General features: G+C 46.3%; 1 protein-coding gene across 4 annotated transcripts in view; it reads right to left on the bottom strand.

The window, feature by feature from the left end:
• The window catches only part of LOC114362729 (5'-3' exoribonuclease 2 homolog), a 33,857-nt gene extending 11,309 nt beyond the window's left edge, over window positions 1-22,548 (bottom strand). Inside the window, exons 1-10 of one of the 4 annotated variants that reach the window (XM_028318247.1) lie at window positions 22,356-22,548; window positions 21,004-21,087; window positions 19,912-20,014; window positions 19,720-19,780; window positions 6,514-6,682; window positions 5,391-5,480; window positions 4,151-4,307; window positions 2,798-2,993; window positions 964-1,160; window positions 65-217 (exon numbers count right to left, since the gene is read on the bottom strand). In XM_028318247.1, coding sequence (XP_028174048.1) covers window positions 65-217; window positions 964-1,160; window positions 2,798-2,993; window positions 4,151-4,307; window positions 5,391-5,480; window positions 6,514-6,682; window positions 19,720-19,780; window positions 19,912-20,014; window positions 21,004-21,087; window positions 22,356-22,502 — 1,357 coding nt within the window. In that variant the 5' untranslated portion in view covers window positions 22,503-22,548. Of the gene's footprint in view, window positions 1-64; window positions 218-963; window positions 1,161-2,797; window positions 2,994-4,150; window positions 4,308-5,390; window positions 5,481-6,513; window positions 6,683-19,719; window positions 19,781-19,911; window positions 20,015-21,003; window positions 21,088-21,490; window positions 21,509-21,584; window positions 21,678-21,734; window positions 21,836-22,355 lie in introns of those variants that run through there. The other 3 variants (XM_028318249.1, XM_028318248.1, XM_028318250.1) reach the window with 3 other exon arrangements.
• Between the last annotated feature and the right edge of the window lie 2,443 nt (window positions 22,549-24,991).

The raw sequence follows: 24,991 nt of genomic DNA, 5'->3' as shown, positions 1-24,991 counted from the left end.
TTTTTTTGTGTTCACGCATTTGAAGTCGGTTTTTTTATTAAAGTGAATTATATCGAACACTTACTGTGCTGGCCCTGCTGGTGCTGCTGGCGCTGCTGGTGCTGCTGGTGCTGCGGCGGCGGCACGTTGCCGTAGGCGCGGTCCCGCGGCAGGTGGTGCCCCAGCATCCTGTGGCCCGCCTGCTCCAGGCTCGCGATCGTGTGTGAACGGGCCATGCCTGTTGAGAGAAACTCGTTTGAGATCACATAATAAGAGAAACCTTTAAGCTCATATAAGGTAATAAACATTGTACAAGAGGTTAAGAAATCCCAATCTGATCTGAAAGGGGTGTGACCAAATCAAATATCACAACTTGACGCTGATGTTAGAAACTAGATGCGAGTAGACGAGAATCGTATCTGTAGTTCCGACAGTTTAGTCACTGGACTTTTTGGACTGCGAGTCTGACGTAGGATTCACACTATAGACGCAGGTGACAGTCGATTCTATCTTGATGAGCATTCAGTGTGCTTAGTGTGAGATTGCATTGCGTCACCAGCGAGTGCGGCAAACAATCTATGAAGATTTTAGTTCTTAAAAGTATCCGCTAGGGACGCTGTACAATCTATTTTACATTTAATGTAATAATTTTTTATACAGTCGCTAGCGATGACGTTCAATGCAATCTCGCACTAAGCACACAGAGAAAAGGCCTCATCATCACTTACAAAACGTTTCAAAATTGGAACTCCCTGGCTGGTTCGCCTCACCTTCGAACACCTTCGTGGTTCCACCTTCGTACCCTGTCTTAACCGCTTGAGTCCCAGACGGCATTCATTAATGTCATAACAATTGATTATCTATTGTGTCTAGATTCGCGGGCCTTGAAGGATTAAAAGTCCAAAATACAATATATACAAAACTTCTTAGTACGCCCTGGCATCTTCTTTTTTGATACCGCTATGCTTCCACTCAATAACTCACCGATCTGCGGGCGCCAGTTCCTGTTCTCCTGGTGGGAGAGGTTCCCGGGCTTGAGCACGCGCGGCGCGTCCACGGCCTTCTGCAGGCGGCGCGCCGGGAACACGAAGCCCTCCGGGTACTGCGGGTCCACGAAGCGCACGCACACCGCGCGGTTGCCCAGCACCGGCGCCAGCCCGATCACCGGCGACGCTAGTTGGCTGGGGACAAACATACAGTTAATTTTGTGAATATTAAGCATTTTAAGCAAGTCACCAATCAAGCGAAGCTTGAAATATGAGTAGTGACTCCTACATAACGATTAAAAAGTATACCTGTGGAGCATATAATATTGAGAACTGATCTACATTCCTTACGCTGGTATGCCAGAAGGGTTGGGAAGACCGCAAGTTTGTTGATCAGTCACCTTTTACGAAATCTACGGGAAAAGTGGTCATGGTTTCATGACGCTTATTGAATAATAATTTTAATTATTTTTGGAAAGTTTATTCACCACCATCTAATCTCAAACCTAGTGAAACTTATACCGTAAGGTACAATAAGAGCCAAAGTACACGATGCGTTACAGCGACACTGCCGGGACAGCGGGACACTGCCGGGACAGCGGGACACAGCCGGGACAGCGAGACACTGCCGGGCCAGCGGGACACTGCCGGGACAGCAGGACACTGCTGGGACAGCGGGACACTGCCGGGACAGCGGGACACTGCCGGGACGGCGGGACACTGCCGAGACAGCGGGACACTGCCGGGACAGCGGGACAGTGCTGGGACAGCGGAACACTGCCGGGACAGCGGGACACTGCCGGGACAGCAGGACACTCACCCGCCGCCGACGACGTGGTCGGCGCTGAGCAGCACGTCTCCGCGCACGCCGTCGCAGCGGTACGGGTATCGCTGCTCGCTCTGGATGAGGCTCTTGGTGTTGTGGCCGCCTGCCGGGACAGGCGGGACACTGCTGGGACAGCGGGACACTGCCGGGACAGCGGGACACTCACCCGCCGCCGACGATGTGGTCGGCGCTAAGCAGCACGTCTCCGCGCACGCCGTCGCAGCGGTACGGGTATCGCTGTTCGCTCTGGATGAGGCTCTTGGTGTTGTGGCCGCCTGCCGGGACAGGCGAAACACTGCCGAGACAGCGGGACACTGCCGGGACACTCACCCGCCGCCGACGACGTGGTCGGCGCTAAGCAGCACGTCTCCGCGCACGCCGTCGCAGCGGTACGGGTATCGCTGTTCGCTCTGGATGAGGCTCTTGGTGTTGTGGCCGCCTGCCGGGACAGGCGAAACACTGCCGAGACAGCGGGACACTGCCGGGACAGCGGGACACTCACCCGCCGCCGACGACGTGGTCAGCGCTAAGTAGCACGTCCCCGCGCACGCCGTCGCAGCGGTACGGGTATCGCTGTTCGCTCTGGATGAGGCTCTTGGTGTTGTAGACAGCGGGACACTGCCGGGACAGCGGGACACTCACCCGCCGCCGACGACGTGGTCGGCGCTGAGCAGCACGTCTCCGCGCACTCCGTCGCAGCGGTACGGGTATCGCTGCTCGCTCTGGATGAGGCTCTTGGTGTTGTGGCCGCCTGCCGGGACAGCGGGACACTGCCGGGACAGGCGGGACACAGCTGGGACAGCGGGACACTGCTGGGACAAATCCCACCACCACCCATGGTTCTTCCTGCCTCACTGTTGCGATGAGGCTAGTGTGTTGTGGCCGCCTGCCGGGACAGCGCGACACTGCCGGGACAGCGGGACACTGCCGGGACAGCGGGACAGGCGGGACACTGCCGGGACAGCGGGACACTGCCGGGACAGCGGGACACTGCCGGGACACTCACCCGCCGCCGACGACGTGGTCGGCGCTAAGCAGCACGTCTCCGCGCACGCCGTCGCAGCGGTACGGGTAACGCTGCTCGCTCTGGATGAGGCTCTTGGTGTTGTGGCCGGCCTCCTCGTACAGGCCCAGCAGGAACTCGTAGCTCTTGTTGCCGGTGCTCACGTACAGGCGGTCTAGGCCGCGAATATTGCGCTGTTCTGTTGGATAAATAGGGACATCAGTTTCGAAATCTAAATGGGGGTGAAGAGCTAATTAGTTTTGAAAAATATTCAAGAAATTTATTTATTTATTTATTTATTAAATGTAAGGCTTTTCCACAGGAGGTACATATACATGGACAATGACGGTGCAAATATGCGTAGTGGAACTGTGAAACGTAAGTTTTCACCATTAGATGTATGAACTAGCAGGGCCCAGTCACGATACGTAGCGACCGAAGCTGACACAATGTTACGTGGACGCGAATCGAGATTTTTTCATACAAGCTGCTGATAGGGGGAACATTAGCGTCCCCCACACTAGCGTAGAGTCGGCAAGGGCACAGCGTCGCCGCAATACCAATACGCTGAGACAGTGATAGCGCCACGTTAACGATTCGACCGCGGGCCAAAACCCAAGATTATTCGTCACAATAGTTGTACTCACTCTCAGCCTGCGTGAGGTCCTTGTAGTAGGGCTCGAGCGCGCGGAAGAGGCGCGCCTCGTCTACGAAGCCCTCATCACTCTATCTACTACGCGCCACTGTCTCAGCGTCGCCGCGAATAGCAAACGCCGCGTCTACGCAGCGAGTTGATACGCCGCATTGACGCTACATCCGCGGGCCGTATAGCCCAAGACTAGCGGCCGCCCGCGACTTCGTACGCGTGCATCCCGTTTTACTCCCTTAGGGGTGGAGTTTCGTAAAATCCTTTCTTAGCGGATGCCTACGTCATAACATCTACCTGCATGCCAAATTTCAGCCCAATCCGTCCAGTGGTTTGGGCTATGCGTTGATAGATTATTATGTCAGTCACCTTTGAGTTATTATATTTAGATTATTACTCGCTACAATAGTTGCACTCACTTTCAGCTTGCGTGAGGTCCTTGTAGTAGGGCTCGAGCACGCGGAAGAGGCGCGCCTCGTCTACGAAGTGCTCATCACTCTATCTACTACTCGCCACTGACTCAACGTAGGTAGCCGTTGACGCCAATGCTGAGCAGCTGCCGAACGCCGGGTCTACACAGCGAGTTAGTTTAGTACGCCGCATTAACTACGTTAGCGGGCCGAAAAGCCCAAGATTACTCGTCACAACGTCACTTGTGCCTGTCTTGTTGGTTGTCCTAAATAGGTAAATAAATAAATAGTTGCACTCACTCTCGGCCTGCGTGAGGTCCTTGTAGTAGGGCTCGAGCGCGCGGAAGAGGCGCGCCTCGTCTACGAAAGGCAGCAGCGCGACGCCCTGCCACGCGAACTTCTTGCCGTTCAGGTCGATCTTGAAGTCCGTCGGGTAGAAGTCGATGATTGGGGAGTGCTGCACACAAAATAAATTATACATTTACTGATAATAATGACAACGAATAGAAAGTAAATTATGTCTATACAGGGTGTTAGGTAAATGGGTAGGGTATATGAGCCGACACTAGCCCATGTTAACATGGGCATATAAATGGTATGGTGAAGTCAAAAATTTGATATCATCATTTTAATTTTTTCAATTTTCATACAAAACAAATTTTATAAAATCCGATTTGTATGAAAAAAAAATGAAGATATCAATTTTCTGACTTCACCATACCATTTATATGACCCATGTTAACATGGGCTAGTGTCGGCTCATATACCAAAAATCAAAATCAAAATCAAAATTATCTTTATTTGTTTAGACTAATTAAATTAGTTCTTGCAAATCGTCAAATGCTCTTAAGGAGCCTATACATGTCTCATTCTTTTTTTGCCCTACCAGCGCTTCGAGACAAACATTTGGCAAGTGCTGAGAAGAAGCGCCATACCCATTTACTTAACACCCTGTAGACGTACTGGACATGCCTTCCATCTGTGGCTTAAGTTTTTCTGGTGCGTGTAAGGAAATAACCAAGCTTACTGTCAAATGACATCATACAGATATGCTCTTCAAAGCGCGATTTGCTTGCGATAAATGCTACTATTCGTGGTGGAAGTTAAATAACTTTGGTGATCGCCAGCATGCTGTAGTCCACATTTTAGTGTGCAGGCATGCTACGTGATTTCCACATTTTGATTAATTTCGATATGGACCTATGTCCAAGACAAGGTCTATCTATACCTTGGAGAAGGAATACGTTAGTTTTCGTCACATAATGAACTTGATACTATACCGTTTGGGAACAATCGATAAATAAATCTTTATTTTACTCACCCAAAAATCGAACAGAGTTACATATTGAATGTATAAGAGACGTTTGATGTTCATTCTTGTGTAAATCTGATGCCTATGCTAGGTATTTACTATACCTATATTACAGGTCATCAGGCTCCCACCACCTCAGGTCACTAAGTATCTTCTATGTGCCATACAATCGAAAGCCAAAGATTCGAAAGAGAACTTGATACATTTAGAGTAGGGCGCGTTACTTACAGGGTCACTCATGAGCTTGGCCCAGGGCTTGGGCACGTGCTGCGCACTAGCCGCCGGGAATACGCCCATCAGCTGCTCCAGCGGCCGGAACTGAAAACACAAAACAAATTTGACATTGTAGATTTTGTAGATTTAAAGTTGCACCTTTTAGGCCTCAGCCTCAAATTCAGCGGGCAGAGGCGCGGGAGCGGCGGCGGCGCGGGAGCGGGGCGGGCAACGCAGACCAGTTCTCGAAACAAGCGGGCAGCTCGCGCGGCGCTTTAGCGGCGAAGTGTTGTGTTCGGGGTTGTGTTGTCGAGATATTTGTTTTTATTCGCAAACGAAATGTCTGAACAACGGCGACAATTTTATTTCGATTCAAATTTATTCCTAACGCTCGATTTATTGTGGGCAAAAGAAGAAGTGCGCTGCCCGCTCGTTACCCGCTTCCGCGCCGCTGTTTTTGAGAACCGGTCTATTTGATTTTACGCATAAGATCCTGCCGCTCCCGCGCCGCTACCGCCGCCGCCCCGCTTCCCGCTAAATTCGAGGCTGAGGCCTTATATTTAGATTAAATTACCAATTTGAAGATTTCGACTGTTATACATTCTAGTCATCCAAAACGTTCTATTGCGACGGGCATAACATATTTTGCGCCTCACAGATACAGACTGGCTGACTGGAAAAGGAAACAATAGCCCAACGGTGTCGTTTTCGGGCTCGGTTGCTCGTAAGGGCTTGTCAAGATAAATGCTGAGCAGGAGAGCCTACTGACGCAGTAGCTTCGTAATTGTTCCTTGTTTTGACTTATTTTTTTATTCTCGTTGTGTCGTTATGTTGTCGTGTCTATGTAGTATGTATACAACGTGTCCCAATTTCAACGTGTCACGTTAAAAATTTTATGGAAATTACATATTTTGATTAATTTTTGTGTAAAAACTGCAAGGATTCTGGGGATTTTACGAGTTGGGGTGGATAGCAGTACCACTTAGGTTGGCGATACAAACAAAATAACAGAAAAATTTGAAAAATTGTGGTCGTGGTAACTTAAAATATCATAAGGGGTGTCAATTTTCGAAGAGTTTCATAATTTGTTGTGTAACTTAAAAAATAATCAAAAAAAGTCTTTCTATTCTATTCTCACCGGCTGCGTGCCGGCCTCGAAGTTGGTGGCCAGGCCGCAGACGTTGACGAAGTCGGACGCGAAGGGCGCGTAGTGGTAGGGGAAGTACCACTTCCAGCTGGCGCAGCCCTGGTAGTAGTAGCGCAGCACCCAGCACAGCCCGCGCACGTACTGCAGCGCCACCCGGTACCTGGGAATGGAAACTGTTTAGTAGCGTTGAAGAAACGAGGTCGTTCGGCAGAAGACCAAAGTTATACTTCAACAAACTCAGTCACCTCTGTCTGCCGGTTCAATACATTGACGTATCTAGCTCGCACACTCACTGCGGCTGGCAGTCGCACAGTCGCGACAGCAATATAATTACGCGCGAGTGATAAGGATGGGTAGCTAGGAGTCATTGGACAAAATTCTACGTGCTCACAGACCAGACTAATTTATTTTTCAGGGGGGCCTGGCCCCTGATATGTAATGTCCGATGGACACGAACAATTAGTATCACACAGGTCATGAGTGAATCGGTAGTCCAAAATTCTGGCGTGAGCACTAAACCATTCTAGGGTGTGTCTCGATAAAATTTTATTCACAGTCGAATATTATTTGAAGTTTTGAATCTTATTGTCCTTTTTTTTCCATGTAATTCCGAGATGAGTTGTGTGGAGCATAGGGCTTCGTTCACCATCTCTAAGTGTTAAGTCAAGTCTTTAAGTCACGAGTAGCGAGTAGTGCGTACGAGTACGAGTAGTGACAATTTAATATGATAGTGTTAATCAAGAATCAAGGATCAGGAGGCCCTATAGGTTCAAAACCAATAAAAAATTAAACAGCTTAGCCTGGCTAAAGCAAACAAACAATTGGAAATAAAATCTTCCTGCCTCGGCGTCCGAGCGGGTTGTCCCGGGCGACTTCAAACNCCGCCTCGGCATGACAATGACTTAGCGGCCACCACTCCTCAGGCGTCAATGACCGAATCTGATCAGAAACGGGGAGTGTTTGATACGAAGTTCAGTTCTGGCATGATCAGTCCTGAAAAGCCCGTGAACTACTGCGACGAAGGTACTCCAGGGTACTTCTCTAGAGTGAGTTCGTTAAGTAGTGTGGGCGAGCCGACTGAAGAGGATTGCTTGGCTAAGAAGAACGCCATGGCCACCATCAATGTCGAGCCGAGTCCAGAGGAACCTAACATAAACAGCTCTGCTAAGGACAAAGAAGGTAACGCATATTTTTATATCACATTATTTAATTGGAATAAATGCAACAACAAAAAAATAGATTGATTTCAATCTTTCTGTTGCACAACAGTGAATAACTATATTCCGCTCTCACTTGTACATAACTATACTAATTGTTCGACATTTGCTGGAGTTAAATATGAATTTAACTTCATTCGACGATTATAGTTACATATTAAATGTTACGATTTAATAAACTGCTTAGCATTTAAATAGATGATAAACTATTTGGCCATTGATTAATACATATTAGACCAAGTTTAGTTCTGGATTTGACATTGCAGGCCTGATAAACTATTGCAACAGAAATTCGTTGCACCGAAAGCCCCTTTTAGCCTTCTTGGCTGGATGAATTGTCACACGCTTATAAAACGAGTGATGGATTAAAACCGAGGTTTTTTGTCCACAACGAGAAGCTCTTGGCCTGCATCTCACTCACCTAATGCAAATTGACTGTGAAGATTTTTTTATCTCGTTAGCCCCTCGTACTAAGCTAAATATGCTTGTATCACGAGTGAGCTCACCACAATAGTCGAGCGGCGCACAGTGGTCCCGATTTAATAAAACATGGACATTGATGCTAGAAGCACGAACATTTTTTTGATGGTTACTGCTTTGATAACTAATAAGGCAAAAAAAAATTACAATCCTACGACGTCTATTTCGTAGTAAAAAAAATTATATATGGATATTTTTTGTATGGAAGAAATTACGTTTCTGTCAATTTTTCGATATTCTTAAAAGATGTCAAGATGCCGATTATACATGTTATAAAACAAATCATGCGAAGATACTTGTCACTTATCTCTGCGTACTTTTGAGTTATCGAGGGTTGAAAAATCAATTTTTTTATAATAAATATTTCCACGAAAAATTGGCAGATTTACAATATGGTGTATAAGGGACACCTTTGATGACACATAACAACGACTTGCACTCGCGCGCGCTCGTATGCATCAGCTTTTAATAAAATAAAATAAAAAATTAAGGGAAATACTTAATACAACGTTTTATGTATAGGTCCGCTGGCCGTCAAAAAGTAGCTCTATTAGTTATAATATAATAGCAGTAACCATAAAAAAAAAAATTAGTGCTTCTAGCATCAATGTCCATGTTTTATTAAATCGGGACCACTGTGCGGCGGCGGGGACCGAACCTGCGTTCCTCGGATCACGAGTGGGCCAGTCCGACCCCTTCACCGTTCGGTTATCGTGGCTTCATTTACTTGATTCTTAAATTGTTTTTATTACTGTCCAGGCTCAAAAGCGGTGACGTTCGCCCGCGAGCCGGTATCCGTAGCGGCGTCCGGCGGAGGCTCCCCGCGCTTCGTGCAGGAGACGCCGCTGATGTTCTCGCGGTCCAGCTCGCTTGGATCGCTGCCCGACTGCTCGCATGACGACCAGGGATCCGTGCTGTCGGAGTTCAGGTAATAGTCATTTCTGCTAATCTATGTCTACTTTCTAGAAAAAGGCTTTGTCCAAAGTCCAAACCGATTACCTACCTTTTAACTACTATACTACAACTAGTAGTAGTAAGCAGAGTAAGCTAGTAACTAACTAGTCAGTGACTATGGTATGGGATCGGCACGGAAAGGGTTACATATCGTCCCTCGCATGACTAAGGCCCAGAACAGACGGTGAAACGCAACTGCAACGAAACTGCAACTTTGTGATGATTCTGATGAATGAAACTGAAACTGAAAGTTTCAAACTGGTCGCGTCATGTGCGGTCTCTCAACGGACGCTATGGCAGAAACTTAGATGCAACTCAAAAGTAACTAGCAGTTGCAGTTTCGTTGCAGTTGCGTTTCACCGCCTGTTCTGGGCCTAACTCTCTTATCTCAGTTTTGCCACTTTCTCAAAACCACGGGTTTTCAGTTAAAGCCTGGTCCGTGAGCACGTAGAATTTTGTCCAATGGACCAGGCTTTAGATCATTTCAAATTTAGTTTCCGTTTATACTTTACGGACCTCGTGGGAGGAAAAATAGGTACATACAGATACGTGAGTTATAGAAAGTCGTAGACAATGGAAGCAGGAAAAAATTTGTAGTCCGTTAGGACTTCAGTTATCAAATCGCCTAAAGACTGAGATAGGATAGTTAGTCATGCGAGGGACGATATGACGTCACAGCATACAAGTCTGAAGCACATCTAAAGTCTCATTGACATTTGACGTCACAAAAACATCCTCCCGTGCCGCTGAAACGCTGTTGGCCGTAAAGGCTATATCCAAACGTACTTATGTAGTCAAGCTCTTGTTTACTATGAAACTACTTTTCAAAAGCTGTCAAGTGACAAGCCCCCGCCCACCAATTTACCCGAAAAAATAAGTTAAAATGTAGTTACCTACATAACTACTTCGTGTAAATCAGCCTTTACAGCGTATTATTACACTTGAAAATTTTGACGGGCTCTTTCAATTTCGCTCGGCAAGAGAAAGGTCGTGGGGTCGATTCCCACCCTAAACAATTAAATTTTTTCAAGTTAAATAAAATTTGTTTGTGTTGTTTGCAGCCGGCAGCCGTCGGGCATCATCTCCCCGAGCGAGATCCCCGACTCGCCGGGGCAGAGCGTGCCGCACTCGCCGCCGCAGGAGCCAGCGCCGCCGGAGCCAGCCACGCCGCCGCCGGGTAAGTTTAGAGAGTTAATATTGCGCCATCTAGTTCCAAAGTGAGAAAAACTAGTCTGGTTGCCGAGCACATAGAATTGGGTATTTGACACCATTTCCCAATAATTGTAAAGCACAACTTTTTTAAAAAGACACTTCTTTCTTGTCTTAGCAACTTAATTAATTTTTAATTACCTGTAAATTACGATTTTTGGTTGCATTATAATTGAAAAAAGTATTTTCATTGAGTTGATAAAATTGCGACGTCACATGCTAGTATTGCCGTACAAAATCTATGGGAGAGTGTTGTTTTGACAGTTTTAAAAAGTACGTCAATTGATTGGTGGTGTCAAATACCCTATTTCGTCCAACGGGTCGTTACCCATCCTTACCGCTCGCGCGTAATTATATTGCTGACGCGCTCGCACACTCACTACGGCCGCCCGTCGCACAGTCGCGAGTATGTGGGTAACTGGTATATAACGTACAATAGTCCAATTTAGGTCCAATAACTCGCAGCTCCCTTTCAACGGCCCCAGAAGACACCGTCGGTAAACACCGCCCTTGTGGAGGGGAGAGTCCCAAATAACACGGATTTTCATCGGCCAGTGGGTATTACCCCACTGGGTAATGACAGAAAAAACGCCCTGCTGCCCTGAATTTTGATAAATCACCTCATCTGGAAACGGGAAATGAAATGTTGAGCTCCTAATTCAGCCAAAATGTCGTTTCGAACTTGTTCTGCAATAAATAGCTCTATTTGTCACCTTTTGTTACCAATGCTAAACGACCATGTACTTTTTGTGAGGGAGCGAAGTCCGAAGCGTCCCGCATCACAGACCTAGCTTTTGTCAGCCCTTAGCAGGTGACCAAAACTGATATAACAATAACGTATATGTTGTGTCCTCCAGAGCCGGGCCAGATGGCGTCGGTGTTCGAGGAGCGCGTGTCCCGGTTCGTGGTGGAACACACGCCGGCCGCCTTCTCCGCCGCCACCAGCCTCAGCAGCCTCACCATCGACACCGAGCCCCGGGACAAGGTCAGCCCGCGAGCCGCTCGTGCGAGCCCCACGCTAGTGTCCCGGGTCGTGGCGGAACACACGCCGGCCGCCTTCTCCGCCGCCACCAGCCTCAGCAGCCTCACCATCGACACCGAGCCCCGGGACAAGGTCAGCCCGCGAGCCGCTCGTGCGAGCCCCACGCTAGTGTCCCGGGTCGTGGCGGAACACACGCCGGCCGCCTTCTCCGCCGCCACCAGCCTCAGCAGCCTCACCATCGACACCGAGCCCCGGGACAAGGTCAGCCCGCGAGCCGCTCGTGCGAGCCCCACGCTAGTGTCCCGGGTCGTGGCGGAACACACGCCGGCCGCCTTCTCCGCCGCCACCAGCCTCAGCAGCCTCACCATCGACACCGAGCCCCGGGACAAGGTCAGCCCGCGAGCCGCTCGTGCGAGCCCCACGCTAGTGTCCCGGGTCGTGGCGGAACACACGCCGGCCGCCTTCTCCGCCGCCACCAGCCTCAGCAGCCTCACCATCGACACCGAGCCCCGGGACAAGGTCAGCCCGCGAGCCGCTCGTGCGAGCCCCACGCTAGTGTCCCGGGTCGTGGCGGAACACACGCCGGCCGCCTTCTCCGCCGCCACCAGCCTCAGCAGCCTCACCATCGACACCGAGCCCCGGGACAAGGTCAGCCCGCGAGCCGCTCGTGCGAGCCCCACGCTAGTGTCCCGGGTCGTGGCGGAACACACGCCGGCCGCCTTCTCCGCCGCCACCAGCCTCAGCAGCCTCACCATCGACACCGAGCCCCGGGACAAGGTCAGCCCGCGAGCCGCTCGTGCGAGCCCCACGCTAGTGTCCCGGGTCGTGGCGGAACACACGCCGGCCGCCTTCTCCGCCGCCACCAGCCTCAGCAGCCTCACCATCGACACCGAGCCCCGGGACAAGGTCAGCCCGCGAGCCGCTCGTGCGAGCCCCACGCTAGTGTCCCGGGTCGTGGCGGAGCGATGTCACTGCGGCGTTTTGCATATGAAAATGAAAGATATGCCAGACGGTGCGTTTTAGCGCCGATTGCACTTCGATTGAGCGAGACGGTGCCGTATTGCAAAATGTTTGCGGCGCCGCACCGTGTGGCTTCCTCTAAGGAACCTCCACGCTAGCATCTATAGAGCGCCCGCACAACGGCGCTGGCTCAGCGACACTACGTTTTTCTCGAACAAGTAACGCAACAGCAGAGCGAGGGGAGCCAATCAGCATTGACGTCACGACGACGCTCGAAAAATGCCAGTGCAGAGGGTCCCTAAGTTCCTAATAAGCTCTGTCGTTTAAACAAAGGTCGTTCACTGCTAGACACAAAAGCCCTCCCCCAAGGACTTCCACAAAGACTATTCCTTAGCTGACCGCATCCAGGTGCTTCTCGCGACCTTCACTGGATCGTCGGTCCACTGAGTGGTAAGCCCGCCTGCATCACGGCTTCCGGTTTATGGTTGCCACTCAAGAATTTTTCAACTCCAACAACCATCAGTTCTACGAACTATGTGCCCTGCCCATAGCCCCTGGACTTTGGCTTTCTATATCGACTAGTTCTCGTGGTCATTTAAACCCAGTACATGTAAACGAGTCTGTTCTTAAGTTTCAATGAGACTCGGCCAATGCCCAAATGAACTTGACTCATATTTTAATCTTGATTTGTTATTATTTACAGACTTCCCTTCGACTAGTGGATGAGTGCCAGCCAAACCCTTCCGTGAGACCGATAGACGACCAATTAGAATCGGACTCCGAGAGAGATGAAGTCAGGTACAAACTAAATTCACTTATTTTTTCTACAACTGAACAGAAATTTCATAACAATATAAACTGATCTGTATTTTTGTCTAACAGGGACCATGTCCATCATTTACCACCTTCAAGTTCCACTCCCAACGCTCCATATAAAGGTAAGGACTAATATAATATTTTGATTAAGCTTAATTAATATTAAGTATAATGTTACAATGCCCTCATAGGGCTCATGTTCTGACTGATTAATTTTTAATACCTTGTTTGTACCACATGAAGCAATTAAGATATTATGATTATGATTTGTCTTCGATTTTAGGTTTTCAAAAGACCCAATAACTAACAATGAACAAATCCTTGCAGGCTCTCAAACGCCAAGCGACGTGTGCAAAGTATACTTCACCGAAGACACTCCAGCGATCCTATCCAAAGCGGGCAGCAACTCCAATCTGTCCGCACTGTCCATCGATTCGGCACCGTCCGGGCTGCGTCCGGCAGCGCTGGGCGCGTCCGACACTAGTCCGGACGCCAGGAACGCCGGACAGAACGAGCCGGACACCTCTGATAGCTCCAACTTGAGCGACGCGGGAGATTTGCTGGAGGAGTGCATTCAGAAAGGAATAGCCAAGGTATTGTAATATCTTTTTCTTTGTATATGTACTCTTGTTTATCAACTTTTCTCCGTTCGACAGAATTTAACACAACTCAGCGTTTTGTGCCATTTGAAACGCCATCTCGTAACGGAGTCATTTAGAGATTTCGGAACGACATCTCGTTCATATAGAGAGCCATTTATCACCGATATTATATTAATCGATCAACTAAGATACTTCACCATCATCATCATTTCAGCCACAGGACGTCCACTGCTGAACATAGGCCTCCCCCAATGACTTCCACATCGCACGGTTGGTAGCGGCCTGCATCCAGCGCCTTCCTGTTACCTTTATCAGGTCGTCGGTCCACCTTGTGGGTGGACGTCCCACGCTGCGTCTTCACCATCATCTCAGTAAAAATCTCTTGGTCCTTAGAAGATTGGGATTCATGTTCTGTGACTAGAATTGCCAATATTTCTAACAAGATTGTCATTTCAAAGTTTTCATCTTTATTTCCAGGTTGTGAAAAACAAGGGTCCTCCATCAGACGTGTCTTCCGTTCCCTACACAGTGAGAGGCGACGTTTATGTAAGATCCACGTTTCGATAACTTGTGATAACAGAATAAGATTGAGATGAGCGTAAATAAAATGATTTGTTTCTTTTGCAGCGCTCTCTTCCGCCATATTTGAGGTCTTCCACTGAGACTGTCAAGATGTCCCACGAGTTTGCCAGGAATATTCGTGATAGGTAAGTTTTATGAAGCTCAATCCGTAGTTAAGTATAAATCCAAAGTAATTCACAATAGACAGTTTGACACCATACCCCAATAATTCGAAACCACAACTTTTTTAAAAAGACCCTTCATTTTGGTCTTAAGAACTTAATTAATTTTAAATTACCTGTAAATTACGATTTTTGTTCGCATTGTAATTGAAAAAAGTAGTTTGAGTTGACAAAATAGTGACGTCACTTGCTTGTAGTGCCATACAAAATCTATGGGAGAGTTTCGTTTTGACAGTTTTAAAAAGTACGTCAATTGATTGGTGGTGTCCATGTCCACACGTCTATTGTGGTAAGCTCACTCGTGATACAAGCATATTTAGCTTAGTACCTACGAGGGGCTAACGGGACTATTAGTAATTTGTGTAAAATCAAATTACTCAATACTTTGCAACGGGGCGTCTTAGCTAGCTCAGTCTGACACCCCGCTGTTTAGTACTAAGTCCCAGTTCGCCTTCTGCGATGAGGGATGTGTACCTATCCAGGATGCCTACAGGGATATTCGACCAAGGAAACGCACAATCAATAACACAATGGCACTTATAATTCAGGTTCCACAATGGTTTCCTTATTCTAACTTCACTGACTCTAAGTTTATTATTATTACGAGCAATTACTTAACAGGTTATATCACAATTACTAATTAATGGCAATGAAAAGAATAGCGACGCGCCCGATCGATATTGCTTCACCACATTAGCGTTTAGGTCTTACAATTTAAGCAGATCAATGTGGACCAAGTTAGAGCACAGCAACCTTTGGAAGGAGGCAGAATGATTTCAGTAGTTTAATTACTTTATTTTTTATCTTTATAAAAAAAAGTGAGTCACATTTTGACTTTACTATGACGTCATCAGGTTGCGAACCCAATTCCCTGTCAATGTATTAAAGATGGTAATTGTTTCCAGCCGTAGCTGCAGTTCAGAGCGCGGCCCTGTTGCCAGCCCGCCGCCACTACCTCCTCGGCCCGCGCCCGTGCCCGCGCCGCCGCGTCCGCCTGCACACGACCCGCTGGCTGCCGGTGAGCATTGTATACGTTTTCATTTATTTATTTATATTCATTGGATTTTAGACCTTATAACGTAATACTAGTAAACTAAATCCTTTATATTGTTCGGTGTTTAAACTCTTCAATTGAATTTTGTTTTCTCTAAAGTCTGTTCGCCGAGAATTGATAAAAAAAATTAAATATCAGAGGTTCTAAACTCATTATAAATTGCTAATTATTTTTGTCGATATAATGAAAAAGTTGGTAGATTATCATTATTATCTCTTTTAAATTTACGGGAATTATTCCGGTTAGGGCATACGTGGGGATACGGATCAAACATGTGGCGTCCATGTGTTGGATAAAAAGTATTTCATTATTATCAAGTGGCTTATAGTGTATCCCAATGTTGGGCAAAGCCCTACCCACTGTCATACCATTCATTTCGGTCTTATGTAAAATAAATCTATTCCGTTTCACACATTGCGGCCCGCCGGCCGGGGCGCTTGACGACAGCTGCGTGGCTCGTACCATGGTACTCAGTGCGCGTTGTGACAAACGACGCCCGCCATACAGAATGCGATAAATAAGCGACAGTCGCTATTGCAAGACATTTCATAATATTTATCAACTCTCGGCGAACAGACTTTAGTGTATAAGTACCCTAGCCTCACAAAAAGAAATGCTGTGTATTATACCTGTAATTGAGGTCATATACGCATCATGTGTTAAAACCATTTAAAATGTATGAACTTTATGTGACTGTTGGTGTACCTAATAAATAAATAATTTACATTGTGTACGTAAAATGACACTGCCAACTTTGAAATAAAAGGAGGAATTATTTTTCGGCGTGGTTGCAAGCTCAACGCGTATTTCTATTTTCTAACGCCTTTAGCGACAGCGCACACTGCGCGACTCAATTTCCACGTCAATTTCATACACAGTAATATATGAAATTGACAAGTCGCGGCGTCTCCTGTCGAGATTGTTGCCACTGTCGCTTACACATGTTTCCTAACCCTTCAAATTCTGTCTTTCAGGTCGCAAGAACGCCGACCGTTCAGTACGCTCGCGCGATCTTGGCGCGGAATCCGGTAGCTCACTAAGCTTAGAATCCTTCGGTTCTACGGACCGCGAGCTATTTGAGGAAACAGTACAGGCCGGGCTACCGGAGCGAGCGCGCCGCCCTGCGCAACCACGAGACGGGTCTCTGAGCTCGCTGAGCAATGACTCCTTTGGATCTACTGATAAGGAGGTGAGTACCTGCTGAGTAGCCATTATCAGGGCGCCAAGACTCCGATTCGATAGTTCGCTGAATCTACCTGACTAACGGAGTAAACATAGCTAGTAATTCAGAAAGGAGCTAGGACCTGCGTCTGTTTATAGACGCGGAGCTAAGCAAAGCCAAACCAGTAGCATATCCAACATGCAGCCTACGCGCCAGTATGCGATGTTCCTTCGCGTCACTTTCGTATTAAGCTTAGAATCCTTCGGCTCTACGGACCGCGAGTTATTTGAGGAAACAGTACAGGCTGGGCTACCGGAGCGCGCGCGCAATGACTCCTTTGGATCTACTGACAAGGAGGTGAGTAGCTATTATCAGGGAACAAAAAATCTGAACTGGCAGCTCGCTACCGCAGTGGGCAATGGTATAGCTAGTAATTCAGATAGGACCTGCGTCTGTTTATAGACGTAGAGCTAAGCGAAGCGGAGTTGCGGACTTTAATTTATATGAAGCTAGATCCTGAGTACGTGCGCGTCATATAATTTCCCCGCTCTGCTTCTCTTGAACACGTAGCCTCAGTCTAGTACATCGACTCCATGGAATGGTAACTGTTCGAGGAAACAGTACAGGCTGGACTACCGGAGCGAGCGCGCCGCCCTGCGCAACCACGAGACGGGTCTCTTAGCTCGCTGAGCAATGACTCCTTTGGGTCTACTGATAAAGAGGTGAGTAACTATCACGCATTTGGCGCAGTTGCGCAAGCTTGGCGCAGAAACTCGCAATAGGGTATTTGACACCACCAATCAATTGACGTACTTTTTAAAACTGTCAAAACGACACTCGCCCATAGATTTTGTACGGCAATACTAGCATGTGACGTCACAATTTTATCAACTCAATGAAAATACTTTTTTCAATTATAATGCAACCAAAAATCGTAATTTACAGGTAATTAAAAATTAATTAAGTTTTTAAGACCAGAAAGAAGTGTCTTTTTAAAGAAGTTGTGCTTTAGAATTATTGGGAAATGGTGTCAAATACCTAATTCGCTAAGGTGGTGTCCTAAGATAGCGACCTAAGGCTTCCTGACCGCGAGTCCATCCCTATGGAGTAATGCATATGCATAGATATAGGCATGGAGCTATGGTAGCATATTGGAGTGAAGTTGCGGTCTGTGTTTTCCATATGCGGATCGAAGACGCAGCACTCGTCTGTCATTCGATTTTCTCACTCTGCTCCACATAGCTTTTCCACTCCGCTACTTAGTTTTGTATAATTTTTTAAACCAGTTCGCAACTAAACTATTTGGATCAAATATGTAATTGCTCAATAATGAATAATAAATAAAAAAAAAAAACTGTTCACTGAGGAAAGAAAGGTAGAGATTTTTTCGCATATAGCACTCATGGCAAACGACAGTTAATTGATAAGCAACAAAACTTGAACAACTTTTCACCCTGTCAATGCATAATAGACGTTATATCACAAACGTTAAAGCACAATTTACTTGTCGTCAGGTGTTCGAACGCTGCGTACGCGCGGGCATGCGGCGCGGCCGGCCTCGCAGCGCCGAGCGCCGTCCGCCGCGCCCGCGTCTAGCGAGACACCGCGACCACGAGCGCGACAGGTATGTCAAAATCAAAGTCAAAATTTCTTTATTTGTTTAGACTAATAAATAGTTCTTACAAATCGTCATTTTGCTCTTAGGGAGCCTCTACATGTCTCATAATCTTTTTACCCTACCAGATGTGACACTAGTTTATGGGACTAGGCGCAGACCACCGATTTTTAGTTGGCCGATAGTTGGACCCGATTTTAATTTCTATGAAGAATAGGCCAAATCAAATCGGTGTAATGTGCGCACTTCCATACATGCCCATACTGATCAACTGCCTCAAGTCTGCCTGGAGTCAAGAAGTGTGGCGCGGTGGAGTGCAATCTGCCCTAGGCAGCCGCAATTCCGCGCACACCTCCCGCGATTCGGCCAGTATAACCGCAAGGTTGGTATGGCCATGGGTGTTGGTGGGTTGATCAACTGCCTGACTAAACTATCGGCCGACCAAAAATCGATGGTCTGCGCTTAGGCTAAGTCGAAGTGATACGGTGCAAAGTAATTTGAGAACCATACGTCATGTTTTGAACGCGACAGGTATGTATGAAGCTCACCACTTTATGCACTTTAAGTCGAAGCGATATGGTTCAAAGTTATTTGAAAGAAAGAAAGAAAGAAAATAATTTTATTTTGACAACAACAGATTCAGGGAACAAAGACATACATAAAAAAATTACTTAGTTGCCAAAAAAGGTCACCCACTCAGTAATATCTTGACAATCATACCGACGACCTAATAAAGGTAGCAGGAAGGTGCTGGATGCAGGCCGCTACCAACCGTGCGATGTGGAAGTCATTGGGGGAGGCCTATGTTCAGCAGTGGACGTCCTATGGCTGAAATGATGATGATGAAATTAAAAGCGAGCTAAAGATTATTCATTTGTTATTTTCATCTCCAGGCGAGCCTCAGCCGACCGGGCCCTCCTTCGCGACGTGATCGAGCGCGGCGCGGCGGCGGGCCCCGCGCGCCACGCCCCCGCGCGCCCCGCCCCCGGCCCCNGATGCGTGTGCATGATAATCCGCAATCTTAGTTTTTCAGACCGACTGGTCAATGGCACAAAAGTTATCGTCGTGAAAACTACGCCGCGCATAATAACCGTTCGCAAGCCAGGCGAAACAAACGAATTTTTGATTCCGCGTATCTTGTTTAAAGCTCCAATCGAACCGGACAGCCCCATCGAAATGACGCGACGGCAATTCCCCTTAGCTCTGTGTTATGCCATGACTGTTCATAAGAGTCAGGGGCAGACTATAAATCGGGTAGGCGTAGACTTGCGGTCGGACGTGTTCAGTCATGGCCAATTGTACGTAGCGTTAGGTCGGGTCCAAGAAAAATCGGCCTCCTCCCACAGGCGCACCTCGTGCTTGTGAGTCCGAGCGCTTGCCTTGGAGACGGAGCGTGTTCTCACCTGAACTCCAGGTTGTCCCGGGCGACTTCAAACTTGCTCTCGTAGTAGCGCTCCTTGAAGCCTCCTCCCACAGGCGCACCTCGTGCTTGTGGGCTCCGAGCGCTTGCCTTGGAGACGGAGCGTGTTCTCACCTGAACTCCAGGTTGTCCCGGGCGACTTCAAACTTGCTCTCGTAGTAGCGCTCCTTGAAGCCCTCCTCCCACAGGCGCACCTCGTCGTGCTTGTCGTCGTCGTCCGAGTCCATGCCTGCCTCCGCCGCCGAGCGCTTGCGTCCGCGCTTGTGGGAATCCTCTTGCTGAGAATTGCATTACACATAGAAAGATATTTAAGGATTTGCCTCACGTAGTCCAGTCATTATAGTAAGTTCACCTCGGAATTCCGTATAAAAATTTTTTTGAACAAAATTTGTAGAGAATTTAGTATTCTACAATATTGATAATAAATACAAATAGCAAAAAACCCATAGGAAATGAGATATTTCCAAAAAAAGCGCAAAAAACCGGTTTTTGTGACCTTTGACCTTAAAATTTAATAGTTGCTTACACCCTACCATATGTAGGTTTTGAGACAACTTTTAGGGTGTCAATATACAAGTATTTACAGACTTACAGCTGGGTATCTCGAATTCCGAGATTCTTACCTAATTTAAGCTTAAATGACTGGACTACACGATAGTCTGGTCTGCGAGCACGTAGAATTTTGTCCAATGACCCCAAGCTACCCATCCTTTTCCATTATGTTGCTGTCGCGCTCGCACACTCACTGCGGGCGCCCGTCGCATAGTCGCGACAGCAATATAATTACGCGCGAGCGATAAGGATGGGTAGCTTGGGGTCATTGGATAAAATTCTATGTGCTCACAAACCGGGCTTTAGATGCGATCTGCGGGCAGCAGGCAGGTTACACAGTCAGCATTATGTAAGAATAACATTGTTGGTCACGGGAACAGTCAGTCTGGGAAATACAATCAACCAGCGGTGCGGTTTACGTTCTTTGCTCGTGACCGCATGGTCAGATCGCATCCAGTGTGACAAAACCTTATAAAATGTAATGAACCTAGAATAACCTAGATAGAATATAATAGTTAATTTTTTACACATTATGTAAAGTCACAATTCAGATGACCACTTACAATCTGGGAGAGGATGTTGATTTAAATAACATGAGGACAGTAGTACAGGACAATAACATAATACAGACTAAAATAAAAATATATGCATATTTGTATAAAGAAAACTATGGCTCATCAAAATCTATGAAGCCAATCAGGCAAAAATAACAAACCTCTTTTTCGGCCTGCATGCCAGCGATGCGCATATTAGCGGCCTCCTGCCTCACGTTCGCCACCGACCTCTGCTGGCCGACAGCCTGCGAACAAGTCAATTATTTATAGCAAACTATCTCTTCCAGGGAGCTGCCGATACGTGCAGCAGTTTCAATGACTTCTCCAGCAATGAGGAGTTAACCAGTGAGAGTTAACCAACTTTTCATTGTACCTTATTCGCTTTATCTCTACTCTTGAGCTTGTTCTGATATAATTAGAAGAGTTAAATGTTATGTGATAATAGACATTATTTGAGCTGACAAAACTAACATAACAGTATCGGCATCAGACAGCTAATTTGAGAATCGAGGAACGCTAGTTCGACCACTGTAAAATACTGGACTAATTGTGGTGAACCCACTCCTGACACAGCTTCTAACTTTACTTGGAGGGCTTAAAAGGTATAGAAACTAACTACTAATAAGTTTTTAAAAATAATGAGCTTACAGCCGGCGCAAACTGCGTGTTCTCTCTCTGGTGTCATTTGAAACGAAAACTAGAAGACTAGCGTCTTATTGTTAGTAAACAGTAGGTAACTTACTGCCGGTGCAAACTGCGTGTTCTCCAGCAGAGAGAAGTTGACTTTCTGCTGGCGCCTCTTGTTGGCCTTGTCCCTCGCCTTGAAGTTGAGCTCGTTCTGTTTTCATTAGAAGACACGAGAAGACGTAATAGGTAGTGGAATGTCACTTACAGCAGGCGCAAACTGCGTGTTCTCCAGCAAAGAGAAGTTGACTTTCTGCTGGCGCCTCTTGTTAGCCTTGTCCCTCGCCTTGAAGTTGAGTTTGTTCTGATGTCATTTGAAAAGAAAACTAGAAGACTAGTGTCTCATTGCTAGTAAACAGTAGGTAACTTACTGCCGGTGCAAACTGCGTGTTCTCCAGCAGAGAGAAGTTGACTTTCTGCTGGCGCCTCTTGTTGGCCTTGTCCCTCACCTTGAAGTTGAGGTCTTTTTAATACCGCTAGCTAGAAGATTACCAGCACATAAACATGTCTAATTGTTTACTTACAGCAGGCGCAAACTGAGTGTTCTCCAGCAGAGAGAAGTTGACTTTATGCTGCCTCCTCTTATTATCCTTGTCCCTCGCCTTGAAGTTGAGTTCGTTCTGGTGTCATTTGAAACGAAAACTAGAAGACTAGCGTTTTATTGTTAGTAAACAGTAGGTAACTTACTGTCGGTGCAAACTGTGTGTTCTCCAGCAGAGAGAAGTTGACTTTCCGCTGCCTTCTCTTGTTGGCCTTGTCCCTCGCCTTGAAGTTGAGCTCGTTCTAGTGCAGCTAGAAGACTACCCACATACTAGTATTGTTTACTTACAGCAGGCGCAAACTGCGTGTTCTCCAGCAGAGAGAAGTTGACTTTCTGCTGCCTCCTCTTGTTAGCCTTGTCCCTCGCCTTGAAGTTGAGTTCGTTCTGATGGCGCCGCTTGAAGATCTCGTCCTCCACGTGGCCCAGCTCCGTCATGATCACCTGCACGCGGTCCAGGCGCACGTCGCCCGAGTCGGTGATCCATCCCTGGGAATACGCGGATTATTAATAACTGGGCTAGGATACGGGACTATTCTCACCTCTCGTTCCCACCGCTGCAACTCCTGTGTAGCCAGGGATACGCGGATTATTAATAACTTACCTAGGATACGGGACTATTTTTTAGTTTTTTTTTTATGCATAACAAGGCAGGTATTTGACCACAATCGCACCTGATGTTAAGTGGGATGCAGTCTAGGATGGTACATATCTGCCCTGTAAATGCTTATTCACTCTCGCCTTGAAGAGGCCCGGATTATAGTTTTCGGGAAAGACAGCAGCAGGCAACGAATTCCAGTCCCTAGCTGTTCGCATTATAAAAGAGTCATCGAAACGCTCTGCCACCTCTCGTTCCCACCGCTGCAACTCCTGTGTAGCCAGGGATACGCGGATTATTAATAACTTGGCTAGGATACGGGACTATGGACAACACGCATAAGTTGTAATATTAAGTTTAATTATGACTTAATTTAAAGTTTAGATCACACACATTACACTAGTTTTTATTTCACCTCAATCCATCCAGTATTACCGAAGATAGAGCCTCGAGAAGTTTAAGGACTTTTTAAAATTTTCAAAAATTTCCAATATTCGCGCGTGACGTCACAACATGATTTTGCAGACCCCGCACGTTAACCCATTTACCACTTTTTGTCTTTTTCCATCTAAAATAAAATTTTACCTAACTGTCAACTGTTGTTAGTTGTCATCGTTCAATCACATTTCAAACTAGGCGCTAAAAAGTAACCATTATTATGCNACTCGCTCAGCGGAAAATTATTAACCCACGTGGTTTGACGCAATGCTAATTATGGATACGTTACTAAATATAGATGTGAGTGTCGGTTTGTTTATCAACATTTCAATAATAACATATTTGGTAGAAATAACGATATGAATGATCATGTCCATGAAAGTTAAAACAATATTATTGTAATTTATTGTACGTATTTTTAATAAAGGGAAATCACTTGTTTATACGAGTACATGGAGCTAAGTAAACTAATAAATAAACGAAGTAATAATATGTTTATAATTCTAATAATAATATGCTCGTAAGCATCCTCTTCTATAAGGATCTTTAAATCAAAAATATTTTAAATAATTATTACTAGCGGCCGCCCGCGACTTCGTACGCGTCTCCCTTTGTACCAGAGTTACCCCATTAGGGGTGGAGTTTCTCAAAATCCTTTCTTAGCGGATGCCTACGTCATAACACATCCAAATTTCAGCCAGATCCATCCAGTGGTTTGGGCTGTACGTTGATAGATCACTATGTCAGTCAGTCACCTTTTAGATAAATACTCAAAATCAAAAATCAAAAATCAAAATCAAAAATCAAAATCAAAAATATTTATTCAGTTTAGACCACAAGTGGCACTTATGAACGTCAATAGAAAATAATAAAAAAAGAAAAGGTAGCCCTTATGGGGCACTTTACATGTCTCCTTATCTTTTGGGCCCTACCAGCGCTTCGAGACAAACATATGGCAAGTGCTGAGAAGAAACGCCGGAACAAACTCAGTCACCACTTATTGCCAGGAATTATCTAACGGTAAGAATAGTCAAATTTAAGTACATCAAATATATTCAAATGATCGATAATAAAGTATCGTAATTTTTTCCGTGGCCCAAATAGGTGTAGAGCCAGAATTTTCTAAATAACAGTCGGTGAGCGTAAGCGAGCAGAAGGACTCTGACCCGAATAGTCCCGCGTTGCGCAAGCGCACGTCTCGCGGCCGGCTGGGGCTAAGGCTAGGACTAGTAATGTTATAACGATTTCCTTTAACTGGCTGTAATATTGTTGTGTTTACAACAAATGTTGATTAACTTATTTCGATTCCTCTCAAAAAAAGGATTGTTAATTTACTCAGCAAATAATTGCCCAAATATTTCACGCTAAAACATCATAGGCTAAATTAAATACAAAATTATTTTTTTTTGCTTTAAATCTTTATCAACTACTAGCTGACCCGGCGAACTTTGTTCCGCCTTAATGGCAATAAATAAGCAGACTTTTTTATTTCGAACGGGATAAAAAGTATCCTATGTCCTTCTCCTGGCTCTAAACTACCTCCCTGACAATTTTCAGCTAAATCGGTTCAGCCGTTCTTGAGTTATAAGTGGTATAACTAACACGACTTTCTTTTATATATAGATTTTTGAAGTCGACATGGAAACAAATATCAATAAATAAAGAAAATAAGATTTGCCTTTGCGTGCCGAGTTGAGCATAATGCGTTGATGTCTTTTGTATGGGCGTTTCCTCCTCAAGAGTTGGAAGACGCTTAGTCATATTTAAACGTAATAGTTTCGATTTATTTTACTGTTAAATTCATGAAATGACCTATCGTTCATATTATTATGTTGTCTGTATTGTCAGAAATTACTTTATTATTGTTATTATTCTATAACTTTAACATATT

The sequence above is a fragment of the Ostrinia furnacalis genome, unplaced genomic scaffold, assembly GCF_004193835.3.
Source record: "Ostrinia furnacalis isolate ACB-3 unplaced genomic scaffold, ASM419383v2 OfSCF6699, whole genome shotgun sequence".
In the NCBI taxonomy this organism is placed as follows: domain Eukaryota; kingdom Metazoa; phylum Arthropoda; class Insecta; order Lepidoptera; family Crambidae; genus Ostrinia; species Ostrinia furnacalis.
The sequence above is the reverse complement of the archived record's forward strand: the minus strand, read 5'-3'. Positions and strand labels throughout refer to the sequence as shown.